Raw genomic sequence first — 17273 nt, forward strand, 5'->3', positions numbered from 1 at the left:
CCACTAATTGGTTATTTTTTTAGGTAAAATAAAAAAAAACATTGCAGTTTATTTTTAAACACTTGTTTAAAAATACAAAAAAGTATAAAAGAGTTCAAAAAGTAAAGAAACAAATCTTCAATTAAGCAGTAATGCGTATAGTAAGGATTTACATCTCCTTAATATCTACTGTTTTTTTGAATTGATAAATGATTTGACCTTTGACGCATTCAGCGGTAGGTTCTGGCAAAACAGCAATTATATCTGCCAACTCTATGGAAAACTCGTCGCCTTCTTGTGGTTTAAAGACAGTTTTTCTTCCATCGACAGATTTTAGTCCCAGAACTTTGAATTCGTTTTCATTGAAATTTTGAACTGTAGCTATGTAACGATAGCTAACACTTTTTCGCATGCCCCCCAACACTTTAACCAATAAAAATGTCCCAATTTTGATCTCACTTTGACTCACTTCCAAATATTCAATTTCTTTGTTTTCCTGCAACTGGATAAATAGATCGTCGGCGGTCATGTCATCGTCGGAGTTATCATTTGTTATAGGCTCTTCAATGTCGCTGTCTGAACTGTGGGAATCATTTTGGGCTGTCACACTTTTCCCTGGCTGAACATCAAGTTTTGTTCTCTTCTTATTTCATCATACTAACACGTTAATTCTGCGCTTATAACGCACGAATAATTTCTGCGCTTGGTCTTGATTAAAATAGCAGCTCTAGGCAGCTTGTCTAATACTCGGTTTGGATTTAAAGGGACTATGCCACTTGCTTCAAAAGAAGAAATAAGATTTCGTTTAACCGCATGAGGTATTTTATCTTTGGATAGTTTACTATCCATTGTCACCAAGGTTTTTTGCAACAAATGTGGGAAATCCTTTTTGTCAATTGATGAATGTGTCGGATACGTATTTTTCCATTCTAGCAAGAGTTCTCTCCAGGCCATTTAAATGGCCTGAAAAACCCTACGTCCAACGGCTGACATAAATGTGTTGCGTTCTTTGGCAGGCATACAAATCCAATTTTATGTTCTTCACACAGTCTAATAACTTCTTTTGTGAAATGTGAGGCTAAGTTATCGCTTATTAGAATTTTTCGCCTTGGCTGTCTTTTGGCATGGGGAAGAACCGCAGACTTAAACCAGTCATTAAAAGTTTCGGCGTCCATCCACCCATGTGACGTTCGGTTGTATCGTGATCCAGCTGCACAGCATCTATTTATGCAACAGGCTTCTAATTTTGGTCCTTGTTCAGTCCACTGTGCCCACATTTTTTCTGCTCGATAAATTACATATGGTGGCAAAAGAACTCTGCTGCAGAACCACACATCATTACTGAGGTTGCAGATTTGGTAAAATTGCACACTCGTTCAGGGTATTTTACTCCACAGGAATATATTAGTTTTTTGCGCCCAGGGTCGTCAAGCAAATTAGTTTCATCATAATTATATACGTTGCACGACGGACTGCCATTTAAAGTTGTTTTAAGATTTTCAAAATATTCAGTTAATGTTTGCCTGGAAACATCAGCACGAGCCCTTTTTAATATTAGCTGCAAGCCTTTGAGTTATTACATTGTTATGTCTTTTTAACAGCGAAAATACCCAATCGGTACCGGGTAAATTGTCCTTAAATTTTGCCACTGAACGACCTTGGGTATCTAGCAGGTTTTTTCCATATGCCTTAAATCTGTTAAATTAAGAGGAAACCCCCATTCGCCACAAATAGCAACACATTTAAGAATTGATTGCTCTTCATTGGAGCTAAAAACGGTTTGCCCGCCGTTACTTTTAATAGTCGCCCATGGTATCTATTATTTAAGGTCCCGTAAGAAATCTTGAACCATTTTGCGTAAACTCCACCCTTCATTTATGACCTTTTCTAACGCTTTTTCTATGGACTCTTGACCGTAGTCTTTGTACCTTCGTGCCCCAACTTTTCTCTTATAAACTATCGGCATTATGTCAATATTCTAAAACCAAAAACTTTTTTGAAAATTGAGAAAAAACACTTATAGGATTTGCATAATAAACTATTAGATTCAAAATTTGGAACTTCAAATATTTTGGTATTTAGTACATGATTTTAAAAAGAAAAGCATTATTTCATTAATTAGTCAATAAGCGTTACTAAAGCTATAATTTTTTTAATGAAGTATGGTAATAATAGGCCATAATATGCCGACCAGAATCTGCCTTGGCAGAATTCTGGAATTCTGCCAAGCCAATGCGACCTTTCATTTGCATACTATTGGTTTTTGCAATTTTGCAATCAGAAGGATAAAGCTCTGATGGAGTCCTTTCGATTTTATGGGACTCTGTTTTTTACCTTTATTAATAAATAATTTACTTAGACTAAAATTACATGATATGTTTCTTAGACTAGTGGACGTTATCTGCATATCCTATGAACTTTCTGACGATTTGCGATGTGTATAATAGCGCCGACTGCATCAGCTTATAGATACTTTCCTTAAGGTTGAGAAATTGAATGTTTTCGGTCAGGCTCTTTGGTACGGTACTCTTGTTGTTGGCCCATTAAATGGGAATGTCCGCACTTCTCTCATTTCCCATTGTCTTCTTATCTGGTGTTCTAGATTCCTGTACTTAACAATCTTTTTATTATGTTTCGCTCTTAGGTTGGTATTATTAGGAATAGCTAGATCAATAAGGGTTGTATTTCTAGAAATTTTATCAATTAGTATTAGATCAGGTCTATTGTTACTCAGGTAGCAAAGTACAGTGTAAGTACAGCGCGATCCTAATATAATTTGTGTTGCTCATTTTCAGGTACAGGCTCCGGCTTATAGTCATAAAATTGTATCTTGGGTGGTGATAAGAGGTTTAGTTTTTCTGCGAACTCTCGATGTAGTATATTTGCAACTCGATTATGCCGTTCTTCGTATTCTGTTCGGTGCAAAAGTTTGACATCCACCGGTGACACGCTGAATGAACTCCGTTGTCTCACATCCATACCTTCATCTCTCACTTTGTACCGTCGAGTCACGTATGTCCTACCCAAACTTTAAATAATTTCCTGTTACTATTACTTGGTCTTCGATAGCCACAAGAAACCCTTCAGTATTTTTTACATTTTTCAGGGAAAAGCTGATGAAGTCAACCAGTAGTTCGATGCCGCTATGTCGACATACTCTTGTTGAACTTCGTGAACAGGCCTTAAAAATTATTATCCTTAAAAGTTTCTAAAAAGTAGTTTAACTGCCATAACAACCCTCGTTATAAACTGTTAAACTGTTAAAACGAAATAAACTATTCCGCTAAAACGTAGGTTTAGCAATGACCCTTTGCAGCTGAACTGTATATTTTCAATGTCTTTGTGTAGGTCGTAAAAATCAATATACTCTTAATCTCTAAGCCTAACAACGAGCTTTCTATTTGTGAACCCAATAACCGCAAAAATAATCCAGCTTCGTAATTTAATTTATGGAAAAAAATCAGCTTGTGGGATAATCTGATTAATTTGTAAGACTCAAAAATACTTGAGAGTTATTAGAGGCTGTTATTTTATTCGACGCATATACTCTGGATTTTATCGACCTCAAGAGCCCCGGTTAGAGCCGAGCTGGGCAACGCTTGCGCTGCACACCTATTTGCTCTGTTTAGAGGTTTTAAATTCCAGATATCAGTAATACCCTGGTTCATTCATGATACTGTAAGCAGGGTAAGTTACAGCCTTTTAATTAATAGTTAGCTTTTACGCATTAGATTTTATTAGTGGAATTTATGTTCTTTCTACACATTATGAACATTTTAAAATATTTTAATTCTTGAACCTAAATAGGTCATTTAAGTTAAGTCTGCCACACCTTATTAATGCCAAATTTTTACATCTGCGACTGTTTATGATTAATAGTGAGCAATTTTAGGATTAAAAAAAACTCTATAATATGCAACAGGTAACATTTAATTTGTTTACAAAGTCGATGTTTTTTTTGTCCTGGAGCCATAATATTTTATCAATCAATAACTTGCTTAATATGCTAATTTATTGCTAAAAGTGTAGACTTATTCTAAGTTGCATAATTTTAGGCTAGATCCCGCTAGCGATTCAATATGGCGGTTATCCGCGCCATACTTTTTTGCACAATCACGATTTTCTTGTACGGTAGCAGCGTTTGCCAAAGCGACCTTCGAAGTGCTTTAGCAGCTGTAGATCGTCGCCAAAAGGAAATGGCTAAGCTTGAACAGCAAGAACAGTATGGGTTAAATCTGTATGACCAACCTGAGGAAATAGCATTCCTTAACAATCCTGCAGGTACATTCTAAAGTAAACATAAGATTTTTCATTTAAGCCTAGGTTGTCAGCCCTTTATACGTTTTAAATTATATTGAGGAGGACGTCATCGTAAGGGTCGAGCTCAAGAAAATAGTTATAATTTGAAAAATTCTTCTACTTTACTTCCTTTAAAAAAGAATGTCAAAATAAGATAAATAATTGCCGGGAGAGAAACTAAATAAAATAAATAATATTTTAATGATTTATTTTTATTTACTAGTTGCAAAGTTTTGAACAATCTACCCACTAGACCGCCCGTAGATGCTGAAGTGTGCATTTACAATCCTGCTTTGGTCGTATAAAACATTTGTCCACATTTATGTTGATTTTTTGTTAGGCTACATTTCTACATAAATTTCACATACACAATTCACAGTCCTAAGGCTGTGTAATGTAAGTGAATTCCTATTCAATAATTGAAAGTCAACGTGAAACAATTTTATTTGCCAATCATGTTGATCGCATTATATTATTTTACATATTTACTTTCATACAATTGGCAAGTAGAAAATCTTAAATCAATTCTATATTCACAATTCTTCCAGTATCTAATCAATTCAGATCTCAATAGGTGAAAATCGAGTTAATCTTCGTCATAGTATTTTCCGCCCTTAATATTTCCAGGTATACTGATATCTATAGTTTTCTAAACGATCTACGATTAGACCAACATTGATAGTGGAAATGATTCAGGTTTCTATTACGTAAAAACGTTTACGCGGTCAAAAAACAAATATCATAATTAGGATGCCGATTAATATTAACTTCTGCTAAGCGTTTTACAAAATTGTATTCGTAATTTAAAGTATCGTAGTTTTTCTTAATATTATACTTATCGCCAATTATCTGGCAATAAGATTCCTAGATAGATTAGCTTTGTAAATTATATCTACATAATATGATAAATAAATATCAAATTACCCTAAATTCAGTATCCGTTGTGATTTGATGTTCCACACCCTACCGAGAACGTCTTCTAATTGGCGTGACATCAAAAGTTAGTTCGAGACATTTGGATTCAAAAATAACGGAAACTATATAGCTGGCATTTGTGTTAGGAGAATTTTAGTGATTGGGGAGTATCTAATTCAAGTTATTTATTTAATTTAAATTGAGCTAATTTATTTTAATTGCTAAAGTGGCAGTTCTGAACAATGTAAAAGCAAGATCTGTAATGATTGAAACCACCAAAATCTTTGACGGATTTTTTTAACAGTTGACATATATGTTAATATGTAAAATGTAAAAAATTATAATCGTAAATATTTAATAGAGAAAAAAGAAATTTATTATTTTTATTCGGCTTAAAAAATTTTAACTCTATAATCCCTGAAATAGCCTGAAATATAACCATAGGTTAAAATGAAAAATGAAATGATTACTGATTTATTTTGTCATTTGATACTACTTATACAATAGAATAAGACAAGTCAGGAGAAAGAAACTGATAATCTTAATTAACTTGTTTAAAAGAGTAAAACTATTATAAAAAAAACCTAATTACACCCATCTAAAACTAAGAAACTATAATAACCACAAAAATACCAACAAACAGTACAAACAAAGTACAGACACTGATTAGGCAGGAGTGACAACAGAACTTATAATAAGACGTTTTAGTCTATTTTTAAATATGTTGAAGTTATCTAGTTGTTTTAACGAAGCAGGGAGTTGATTAAACAAGCTAGTTCCTTCTAAAACGGAGTCTTTTTAAAATAAACAAAGCTAAATTTTGGCTAATAAAGAGCATCCTGACATTTAACAATATATTTATTAAAATCACTTACTTTGGAGAAATGTTCTTGATTTTTAAATATGTATAACAATAATTTAAATATATAAATCCCGGGCATTGTTAAAATATTATATTTTTTAAATGTTTCACGGCAGCTCTCATTATATTTCAAACCAAAAATCAGTCTCATAAGTCTTTTCTGAAATACAAATACCCTTTGTGCCTCTGACCCCAAACAGCAACATGTGAGGTGAAAAGAGGGTACACTATACCATAGTATACACTCAGAAGACCCTTCATTCCTAGATGCCTTTTAAGGGTAAACAATGAAAAATATAGTCTAGATTGTTTGCTGCATATCTCGTCAATTTGAGCAAGAACAGATAGGTGTTGGTCTATTATGTATCCCAGAAATTTAACTGATGATTTGCAGACTATTAAAACAGTATCCAAAACCACCGAAAAACTCTGAGCCTCCAACACATTCTTTTAGAAACTTATGCATTTAGTCTTTTCCAAATTTATTATAAGGTGATTTCCCTCATACCGATCGTTAAACTTTTTTATAATAGAGCAGGCTTTGAATTCGATTTCCTCCATACTTTCTCCTGTAACTACAATGGTAGTATCGTCTGCGTACATGAACAATTTAACATCGCCAATGAATTCTGAGAGATCGTTAACATATAGTAGGAAAAGCAACGGCCCCAAAGTGCCACCCTGTGGCGTTCCAAGTTCGCAGTTATACTGACTTGAGAAATCATCACCCACTTTTACAACTAAGGATCTGTCGGTCATATACAGGGATCGGCATAAGTCAGTTAACTTCAAAAATAGTGCGAAGGCGGCAACGGTGCTTGCCTTACCGAATTTGTGCGATTTTTCTGTATCGTTTTTTTTTTTCTTTTTGATTGGTATCCAAATTGGTTAACTGACTTATGCCGACCTCTGTATGATATAACCCAATTCAGTACTCTACCTGGCACTCCTAATCTCTCTAATTTATGCTTAATAAAAATCGGGTTAATCGTTTCAAAAAAAGCTCGAGATAGGTCAAACAGAAAAGCCACCACACACAATTTTTTTTCAATATTATCCCAGACATACTGAATTCATTCAAGAGAAGCTGTTTCAGTAGACATATTTTTTCGAAAACCATGTTGCGAAGAATGTAGAATATTATATTTATTAACAAACCGTACTAATCTATCATGCATAAGCTTCTCAAATATTTTGGAGAAGCTAGTTAAAACGCAAATGGACCTGTAGTTCTCAATTCTATTAGGATCACCTTTTTTAAACATCGGAAAAACTTTCGAACACTTAAACTGTGTGGGAAGTATTCCCTCTGCCACAGAATTGTTCATTAATAACGCCAGGTATGGCGAAATTAAATCACAACACTGTTCTAAAATTCCTTTGGAAAATTTATTTCTTAAACCTTTTACAACCAAAGAGATTTTGTCTAAGCTTACAGGCTTAAAATAAAAAGTATTTGGTATATATTGTTGTGGGACACTATAATTTTTATTACTTAATTTTGAATTATCTAATCTGTTTTTTACTGAATTGGCGAAATAGTCCCGAGAAAATCTCCGAGAAACTCTGCGGTTTTTTTTATTATCTGTAATGGCAATAATAGAATCTTTGTTATTTTTTCTTTGTCTGCCCAACTTTTCATTTGTAATGTTCCAAAGCATTTTTGTTCATAAAATTATGAGATTCATAAAATTATTTTTTATAGAATGTAAAAATGTACGTACTATTGTATAAACACCCTATATAATATATAAATAACTTGTTACATTAAAAAAAAATTTAACTAGATAGTTTTTAAGCTTTAAGGTGATTTTATAAACTAATTACATGAATTATGTTTAATGAATTTATTTATTTAAAATATATTGCCTATATCTTGTTTATGTCCGGCAAAACTAACCGGTTTACAGGGGATATTTCTAGAGAGTTAAGTTTATTAGACATTCTTGGTTTTAAAATTTTAAACGACATTATACAACTCCCTAAATCTGATAGGTTACATAATCCGTGTTAAATTAATTGATGAAAAAAAAAACCTATCAGGCCGGCTTCGTGGTTTCTCTGGATGGTCAGTTGTCGCAGTCATAAACCCGTGGAATTTACATGGCAAAATGCTGCACCGCCAGGCAGGATATAGGAAATCCCATGTAATTTTTAATAGGGCCAATACATTCTTTCTCTAAAATAATTAGGGGAGCCAATATTTGACCCTATTAAAAATTACATGGAATTTCCTATGTCACGCCTGGAGGAGCAACACCCTATATGTAAATATACGTTTTATATTAATACGTTTGTTACTTATTAACTTTGTAAATTATTTTTGAAAAGACCACAATTGTCGATCATTCAGAGTTAATACGGACAGCAAAAATGTCGGTTAACTATCAAGTGACGTCACGCGCTGTATAGCTCTGCGAGCGAAGTTTGGACGCGAAATTTCAAATTGAAAAATGATTTTGGGTTTGGTTATCGGACAGGCTATTGAAAATTATGTTTTACGGTTTTTATGCAAAATTTCCTTTATATCTGGTTTGGCTTGAATTTGACCTATTTTCGATCGGTTACTTGCATCGCCCCATTTATTTACAACAGCATGATAAATCTAACGCTTTTTATTTAGCACACAGTTTTTCTAAATTTAACTATTAATTCGAGCACACATTGTCGATTGGCGTGTTTATCTGGATAAATACACACATAGTTTCTACGTATTCTGTAAATACTTCTCTAGTAAAATAGGATAGCAACAACACTGCCATGAAAGCACATACGTTTACTTTACTACAATATCTTGACTTAAATTTTACATGTGAAAATCAGTACGGTAAAGTCCAGTTCAGAGATCTATTAGAATCTCTGATGTGTCGCAGATGCCGCACTAACTAGTCCGTACGCCTATGTCGTATTTGTTGTCGCATGATATACATGTTTAAATGGCAAAATTTTATATTGTTTATCTATGAAATCATTTTAAATATACGTAAAACCGCATGTTTTACACTATTTTTTATTTTTCTTTCGAAAATGTCCATTTTTAGAAAGAAAATAATATCACAAGATTGATCGCGGACTAAAATCCAAGCATCTTACAAAATATTTTAAATACTTCCAGCACTCACAGACTTGTCACCTCTTTTTAGCCAGTCTATTCAACAAAGATAAAACACCTGCGTTCTGGCGATTCCTACTTTAGGCTGTGCAAGTGATTGTGTATCTCTCTCTATCCCACTGATTTTGAGAATTACGGGGCCGTACCCAGATAAATTTATGAGCTGTTTTTGTATTACTTTTGACGTGTTTTTAAAGAAATCTTTAAGGATGGGTATATCACCTTTAATAGTTGGGAGGGGAGGTCATGTGAGGTTATTATTATTTGATGGGTTTTGTCGGTTTTGCTTTTTACACGTTTATGAAAGTGGAGAATTTAAAATTTGGCCTGTATTCGTCTAAATTTTTTGCAGTTTTTACTGTGAGTAGGTGTGTTTTTTTTTATTTGTGTTTGTGCATTTGTTTTGGTATTATACCTAAAGACCTTAAAATGTTTCGACCCTGGGAAAATAGGTAGGAAAGTTTGGCAAATGAAGAGGAAAGTGTTTGTGCGGGCTTATGGAGACTGTGGGTGCACAAGAAAGATAATAACATTTGTGATGAAAACAATAAGAGTGATCTGGATAGTAATTTAGTTCTGATAGTTTATTTTCTGGTATTGAGGAAGCAAAAAGAAGCAAGCAAAGTACAAGCTACAGGGGAAAATCAAGCAGTTTTTAAACGTTATTGTTAAGTACAGACGCCATACAAATTTATCTAAATGTCTATAATAATCTAAGGAATGATCCTCAGTTCACAAACGATTGAAGTGCTTTGCAAAAAACAGCGTTTTTAACAGGGGTTCCCTATAGTACAATATGCCTGTAAAAAAAGGGATTAAAGACAGAATAAAAAGGAAAGATGCAGGACAATCAAAGGGACTTGACACGGATATTGCCAAATTGCTAAGAAAAGGTGTGTATTCTGAATACAAAAACAATGAAGTTCTGACCATAGAGATGGTTAAGGACACCTTATCAGCAAGGGACAAACATTTTTCAGTCTCAACCTTGCGGAGATCCCTGATAAAACTTAGATTTAAGCTTAAGATGGTTAACAAAAGAGCTGCTGTAATGGAATTGTCAGGTGGTGTATAGAATATTTGAAAAAAATTTTGGGAGGAAGGAAGATCCATATATTATTTAGCCGAAACATGGTATGATACTGACCCTGAAGTCCCTTTTTTCCCATAGTAAGAAAACCGTATTTTTATTAATTAAACAAGTTTAAAGTTTTGTTTTTTTCCGCTTACTGTCCACATGCTGATGTGCGAGATGAAGTTGAAATCCATAGCGGCAACAGAGAAACTCTTTCCTCCCTAATGGAAGAAACTGCTAAAGAACAAAGGCAAAAAACCAGAATTTAATTTTAATCTAATCTCTCCTATTATGCACAATAACTAAATATGAGGCAAACAAATTAATAAATATTACATTCAGGATGTAAAGTGTGTTTTTTTATAAGTAAAATTTGTGTCTTTTACATGCATAAGATATAGACAGCTAGATGTTTTTTTCTGACTACATATTTTTATCAAAAGAAGTTGGTACTAAATATAGAGATGGGGGTTTTCATGAGTATATTATTATATAATAATATGTCATAATATGTATTAATTAAAAAAAAACAATAATAAAGGACATTGAATATGGCAGCTAAAATCCTCATTAATAATTACCACCAAGTTAAAAGAAATCTCAATACCCAAAAAAAGGAAATATATAAAATTTGAAGACAAACCAAAACATTTTACCCTTTTGTGTCAAAAAGTAAATATTTAATGCCTTAATCCACAAAATAAATGGACCTAAGTAATTGGTACTACCTATTCTCTCATCATTTGGTATAAACACCCCACTGATGGCGCTAAAAACTAAACTTATTAAATTAAAATTTTTGGTTAAACTCATTTTACGTACTTAAATCTTATATTCAAATTAAATATTATTTTGCTATCAACTATCCTGAATTTCTAACTTAATAAAAATAAACCCAAAAATCCCGAATAATAAAGTTTTAAATACAAATAAATTTTAAGGCCGGACCTGTGCAACTTTTCACGCTTGAGTGCCTGTGACTCAGGTCAGACGTCTAACAAAATAGTACGTGGGCGCATGTAGTCAAATTTTACGAATCAAATGTATAAATTCTTTAAAAAATGCTTAAAACATTTATTTATTTAATGAAATGATTAAATATCGCTTAGAATATTACTTTATGACTCTTTCCACATAAAATTTTGCGATTTAAACATGCATGTCATGTGACAATACAAGTAACACCGGCACACGGACTATTCGCGGCACATCAATGATTCTAATAGATCTCTGAACTGAACTATATAAATCTAATTATTGCTTTTTCATATAAGTAAAGAGATTAGGTATATGGGGACTTATTAAATTCTCGACTACTGATATCAAATTAAATATAAAATTTAATAATATTTTTTATGTTATTGTTATTTTTACATTTTATCAATGAGCAAATGAACAAATAAGGGCGCCAACTTTAACTTCTAGAGAGCGGCTATCAAAACCATCACATCCCTGCGTGAGTCATGTTTGAGGCACTACTTCAATAAAAAAAAACGATCTAGCATGTTGTCTCTTAAAAATGTAATAAATTTTAACTTTTTAGATGGTCGCATTTATGATAAAGATTATATGGATGATGATGAATCTCTTAATAAAAGATTAAGGTCTGCTTTTAGAGAAAGGATGGATGAAGACCGTGAAAACAAACTGGAAGAATTTGCAAGAAACTTGTATAATAACGTTGAAAGTAACCGACTACCTAGTAAGAAGAATGGAATATTTAACAACAAAATATTTAGCTACTAAAATAATACATATTTTAGGTGGTTTGGACACGGGATACCTTCGTGAACTCTATAATCGTTATTATGGAAACGACGTCAACTATCCAGTTGAAAACTTGGCTAAAAGATATTATCCGATTTATGGTATGCAGAATGTTGGTTTAAGAAAGCGTGGAAGATTTGTCGAAAATAACGAAGAGTCCAGTTATGCAGTAAGTCTTATTAACTATACCTTCGAAGATTATCTTCCTTTTAATTTCAGATTCATCATCACATTCCCCGTCAAGATGACGACTCAGATTATCATATGGGAGGATATGCTCAAGATTGCGAGTCTGGTCATGAAAATCCATATGGCAATACAAAAAGATTTCTAGTTGCTAAAAGAAGTAGTGCTTCCAAGATCAACAAGGACCAAAAAAGGTCTGTTAAGAAGCAAACCGATCCAAAAGTTGAAAAAGACCTAAGCAATATTTTCGGCGCTGAAAAAAATACTGAAATTGAGCATAATAAGTTAGAGGATGTTGCTGCTACTACTCCCAAGACTGAAGCAAAGACCAATGAAGGCACATTACCTCCAAGAAAAATTGAGAAAAAAGACAAGCCCAAGATGGACCCTAAAGATGACTTAAATAAGGAGATTTTTGAACCAGTCGCTCCAATGAACGATAGATCTCTGACGTTAAGAAAGAAATCGATCGATTGGTCCGATTACTTTGGTTTAGATCGTCGTAAGAAGTCTGACCCATCAAAACAGTTAGACAAAGAATGGTATAGAAAAGTGAAAGTTTAGCTTCTTTTATTTCATATTTATTTATTAATAGGTTGATGGAGAGGTATCACAAAGCTGTTGCTCTAGCTCCAAAAAAACGAAATATGGAACTTCCCTTTGATTCTTTTCATAACCATGAATCGACTCCTATGAAAAAAGATAGTCTTCCTGATCTAGCAGAAGCAAAAATTGCTGAAATGGATAAGAAACTTGGTAAGCTGGAAGATGAAATTGTTGAAGATGCATTAAAATATACTGGAGCGCATCATGAAGAAGCTGATTCAAAAGAGGTTTAAGAAAATAAGAATTAAAAAAATTAATATGCTATTAAATTTATCTTAATTTTAGGTTCAACAAGTTAAGGATAATATTATTTCCCGCCTCGCTCAAGCCTATAATATTGAAAAGATGAGGAATGCCTTGGAAGAGTATAAAATGGAGGTGGAGAAAGCTCGTAAGGAGATTGACTTGCAATCAAAGGTCAACCGAGGGATATTTGCTGAGAATATCTCCGAGGAGAAAAGAGTGGCTGTGCCAAGAAAGGAGGCCATTGATGATACCAGGGATACTTTAGATGGTGACAATAATATTAAATGCACTCAGGGAGACGATTGTCATGAACAGACCTATCCTACACCAACTGATATTTTGGAAAATCATTTTGGCAATTTAGGTAAGGTTTTAAGCCAAACCAGATTTTTTTTTAATTGCTCAATTTGACAGAATGCCCCGCAATCCAGAGAGCTTGTAATGATGTTGCGTCGTTAGTCGGACATTATGGACATGTATTTGAGGCCGCCTGTAATATGCACCAGATGTGTTTAATTTGTGTAAGTTAAGCTCTAATTATTTTTATGTAGTTTTTTTTTAATTTCCTGTTCAAATTGATCTAACTAGAAAAATATTATCTGAGCAGGTTTTAAAAAAAGATTCTTTCAACTTGAACATTCTGTATTTATAAAATAAAAAAATTATTGCTAAAACTGGTATTTCATCATAACCTACATGGATGCAACATTTTATATCCTTTTACGTATTATGGATAGTATTAGTGGATAATTAATAATATTCATATAGATGCAAATACCTTGAATTAAGTAATATCATTCTTTTCATTACGATTTTAGAGCAACAACAGCTGGTTTTCACCCACTCGTCAGTGCAATATGTTATTTTTGACTAAGGCATTTGAACTCTGTTTGGGCAAAGAGGAATGCAAAAAAGAAGCTCGACGGTCACTGAAGTACCTGATGGATATCAACAAGTCCTTACAGGCTCAAGCTACTTTAACTGAAGAATGCGAAGTTCAATGCCCTGAAATTGATGTTTTCTCCAAATAAATCCCAAGTCAAGTAGCGTTTTACTAAATGTACACGGTTACTAAATAGTACATCTCAATCTTTTAAATCCCCTTCCACAATTGGTTTACACTGGGTAATGCTTTTATCGGCCAAATATTCATTATTATCTATCTAGGTGTTTAAACCCGCATAAATCATTTCAGTAACAACTTATAGAAATCTAAAAAGGCTCCTTCTCCAGATGAACTTAGCAGTTGTTGCTTTTAATTAAAAGAGAATATTCTAACCTTGTTGATCGTTATTTTTTTATGTTTAAAGTTTATTGTCTTGATAAATAGTATTACTGATTATATATAGAAAATAAATAAAAAAAATATATATTATATCAATGTAACCCTAATCGAGCTCATATCAAGCGTTAATATAGCATATTTGGTATGAGCGAAGATAACCTTAAATGTATAATTGTATAACTTAAAATTACATATTAGATTAAGGCAAAAAATACAGATTGTCGTAAGAGAGATAACTATTTTAAGATAAAGTTAAGAAAAAACGATCTCGCTGTCCTGATGTAACTGTATGACAATAATTTATATCAATCTTTATCGACTAATATCACAACATACAGGAACATTTTCGAATTCTTACAAAGAGATCGTTTTAAAGACGAATTTTATGAACGGAGATGGAATGGACTTTATTAGACTATATTACTAACTATTTCAATATATTTTAAATGTAGTGATGAGTTTTATTTCTGCTTGGGAGTCCATAAATCATATGTTGTAAAATTCCTATATTGTTACATTTTTCAGTGACCGAATATTAGGCATTTAAAGAGGAAAGTGTAATTTATTAGACTAAAAATATATTTAATTATCAGAATTATTACTGTATAAAAATTTTTATCTACATTACAAGAGTAACAATACACTACAATAATTTTTAACTTCGTATACAATTTACATCGTAGAATTAAAAAACCTGAAAGGGAATATTCGCTATACATATTTTCTAAATAAACCTAATATTATTATGTATTTTGGCCTAAATAATCTAGTTTTTATAAATAAATGTAATCTAAATTAAATTGTTGTCGCCAATTTGGGCCAGACAAATTCGAGAAGAGAACTGAAAGAATTACGAAAGCCCCTACAGGAGGAGTAACGATTTAGGATGAATTCAGACTAGGTAGTGAAATTCTTTTTCTCAATAGAACTTGCTGGATAGAAGGATAGGAAAGCTTTCTGTTCCTCCAATGAACAAAAGCTACTTAATGCTTTACGGCATAATTTTATGAAACTAATAAAAAGTGTCCAGTCACTAATGATAATTTTTTTAGCAAATCGATAAGCATCTTTTCCGAGTCATTCTCATTTTTCAAAGTATGCTAGTTAAATTGTTTGACAGATTGGTAGCGGATGAAATGCATACAACATTATCGTATAGAGGGCTGGTAGATGATCAACAGCCTTTGTTTTTTATCGAAGCCATTCTTCTGCAGAGAATCTTGCCGCATATAAGGTGGCTCTTCTGATGCCTAATTAGAGCAAAGTTGCAAAGAAGATGCCATTTATTGTGATTTTGCAATGACCTTTGATATGGTGAAAATTCTTTTCTTTAAATTGAGTGATTTTAAATATTTAGATACCTTATGATTTGGATTACTCATTTGGTTGGACTATCCAAAGGTAAGACGTAGGGTGCAAAATTTAACAATTTAACTTAAATGATTCATTTCTGCTGCCTACTATTTGCTTATGATGCTAAATACAAGATTTTCAAAATTTTGTATGTCACTGTAATGTATTTTGATTCTCTGTGGATATGAACTCAATTTTTTTTAAATATTTATAAGTGTTGTTTTATCGGGTTTTGTTGATTAGCTAGGATTTGCACAATGCTTTTTTTTAATCAATTTTGCTGTTAAAGTAAACCTTACATAGATTTATTATTCTACATTTAGTAATAATTTAGAATTAAAGTATAACTTTTTTGTAAAATGGAGTTTCTCGTTAATTTTTTAATAAATAAATTAACATACATATTTTATTTTAATATATATTGTTGATTTTTTATTATTACTTATTTAGTGAATTAAACATAGTTTATTCATTTTGTAATGGAATGTATTGTAAGATTATTTACCTAAATATAAAAGTACCCATAAGCGTAATATTTTCTACCCTTTCCTCTAACTCTTCTTAAAGTTTAACCCTCCATTAGTCGCGTGGATATTTGTAACGCTAAGAGTTGCGCGGATGACAGTTGTCATCCAGTTATTATTTTTCAAAAAATGATTTACTAACGAAAAGTTTAGTGGAAAAATTTTTTATTTTTAAAATAATGTTGGATAATATAAACTAATGAATCAACCTGATACACTGATTTGGATTTTAATAGAACTAAAATTAATTCTAAATAAGTAACCAAAAGTACTGTACTAAATTTAAGTATTTACTGATTCTCAACACAACTGGTACAAATATTTTTAAGGTGGTCTAGACAGGCCCAATTATTAAATTTCTAACACCATTTTCTGCTCATTTTGTTACGTTGCCTCCCACACTGATAGCAACGTCCTCGTGAACCGGTTTTATCAAGTTGTTGCACTGCGTCCTCCTGGATCCCAACAAGTAACTTAGCTCTTCTGCGAACCTCCCTTGGGAGGGTTTCGATGCTCGCCCTCCGTTCTATTTGTGGTTTTATTAGAGCCCAACTTAGATTTTCTAGAAATTCAGCTTTTGGTATTTGTTGTTGAAGCTGCACAATGGTGCCTATAGATACAAAACGAATTTATTGCCGCTATGTTCAGAAAATCATAAAACAGTACCATGGGCCATCGTTTTATACTGCGTTGCACGTTATTTTTTTGACACGATTGATCCAAAAGGTCAACCCCAACTTTTGTCATATTATAAAAAGTGACCATTTCTGGCTTTCGTGCTTCGCCTGTTGAAGCATCTATGGCTCCATCAAAATGCATTGTAGATAATATTAGAACTGCTTTACCTTTTTTGAGGCAGTAGGATACCAGACTACAATCTTTCTGAAATCCAAAGATTGACGAATTTATTTGTCGGCTCTTGTTTGGTAAAAAGTCTTTGGGTATTTGTCATCCTGTTGTACTGTCATCCACGCGACTCTTAGCATTACAAATATCCACGCGACTAATGGAGGGTTAAATGATCAAATACAACTTTGTGGAAAAAGTTAAAAAAAAATCGTACA

General features: G+C 32.7%; 1 protein-coding gene across 1 annotated transcript; it reads left to right on the forward strand.

Moving 5' to 3' along the window:
* The first annotated feature begins 3511 nt into the window (after positions 1 to 3511).
* On the forward strand, positions 3512 to 14783 carry LOC126749157 (uncharacterized). The gene is made up of 9 exons (XM_050458832.1): positions 3512 to 3666; positions 4035 to 4260; positions 11786 to 11944; positions 12006 to 12178; positions 12229 to 12737; positions 12791 to 13028; positions 13087 to 13411; positions 13462 to 13568; positions 13866 to 14783. The coding sequence occupies exons 2-9, from the start codon at positions 4059 to 4061 to the stop codon at positions 14076 to 14078; spliced, it is 1926 nt and encodes a 641-aa protein (XP_050314789.1). The 5' UTR covers positions 3512 to 3666; positions 4035 to 4058; the 3' UTR covers positions 14079 to 14783.
* The last annotated feature ends 2490 nt before the right edge of the window (positions 14784 to 17273 follow it).

Source organism: Anthonomus grandis, chromosome 22 (genome assembly GCF_022605725.1).
Source record: "Anthonomus grandis grandis chromosome 22, icAntGran1.3, whole genome shotgun sequence".
Classification (NCBI taxonomy): domain Eukaryota; kingdom Metazoa; phylum Arthropoda; class Insecta; order Coleoptera; family Curculionidae; genus Anthonomus; species Anthonomus grandis.

What these genes read in the sequence shown, in the direction of transcription:
- LOC126749157 (XM_050458832.1), top strand. Translation starts at nt 4,059, where the DNA reads ATGGCGGTTATCCGCGCCATACTTTTTTGCACAATCACGATTTTCTTG. An exon ending in ATTCCTTAACAATCCTGCAG is followed by an intron (nt 4,261 to 11,785) that starts GTACATTCTAAA and finishes TTAACTTTTTAG; the next exon opens with ATGGTCGCATTTATGATAAA. An exon ending in AAATCATTTTGGCAATTTAG is followed by an intron (nt 13,412 to 13,461) that starts GTAAGGTTTTAA and finishes TCAATTTGACAG; the next exon opens with AATGCCCCGCAATCCAGAGA.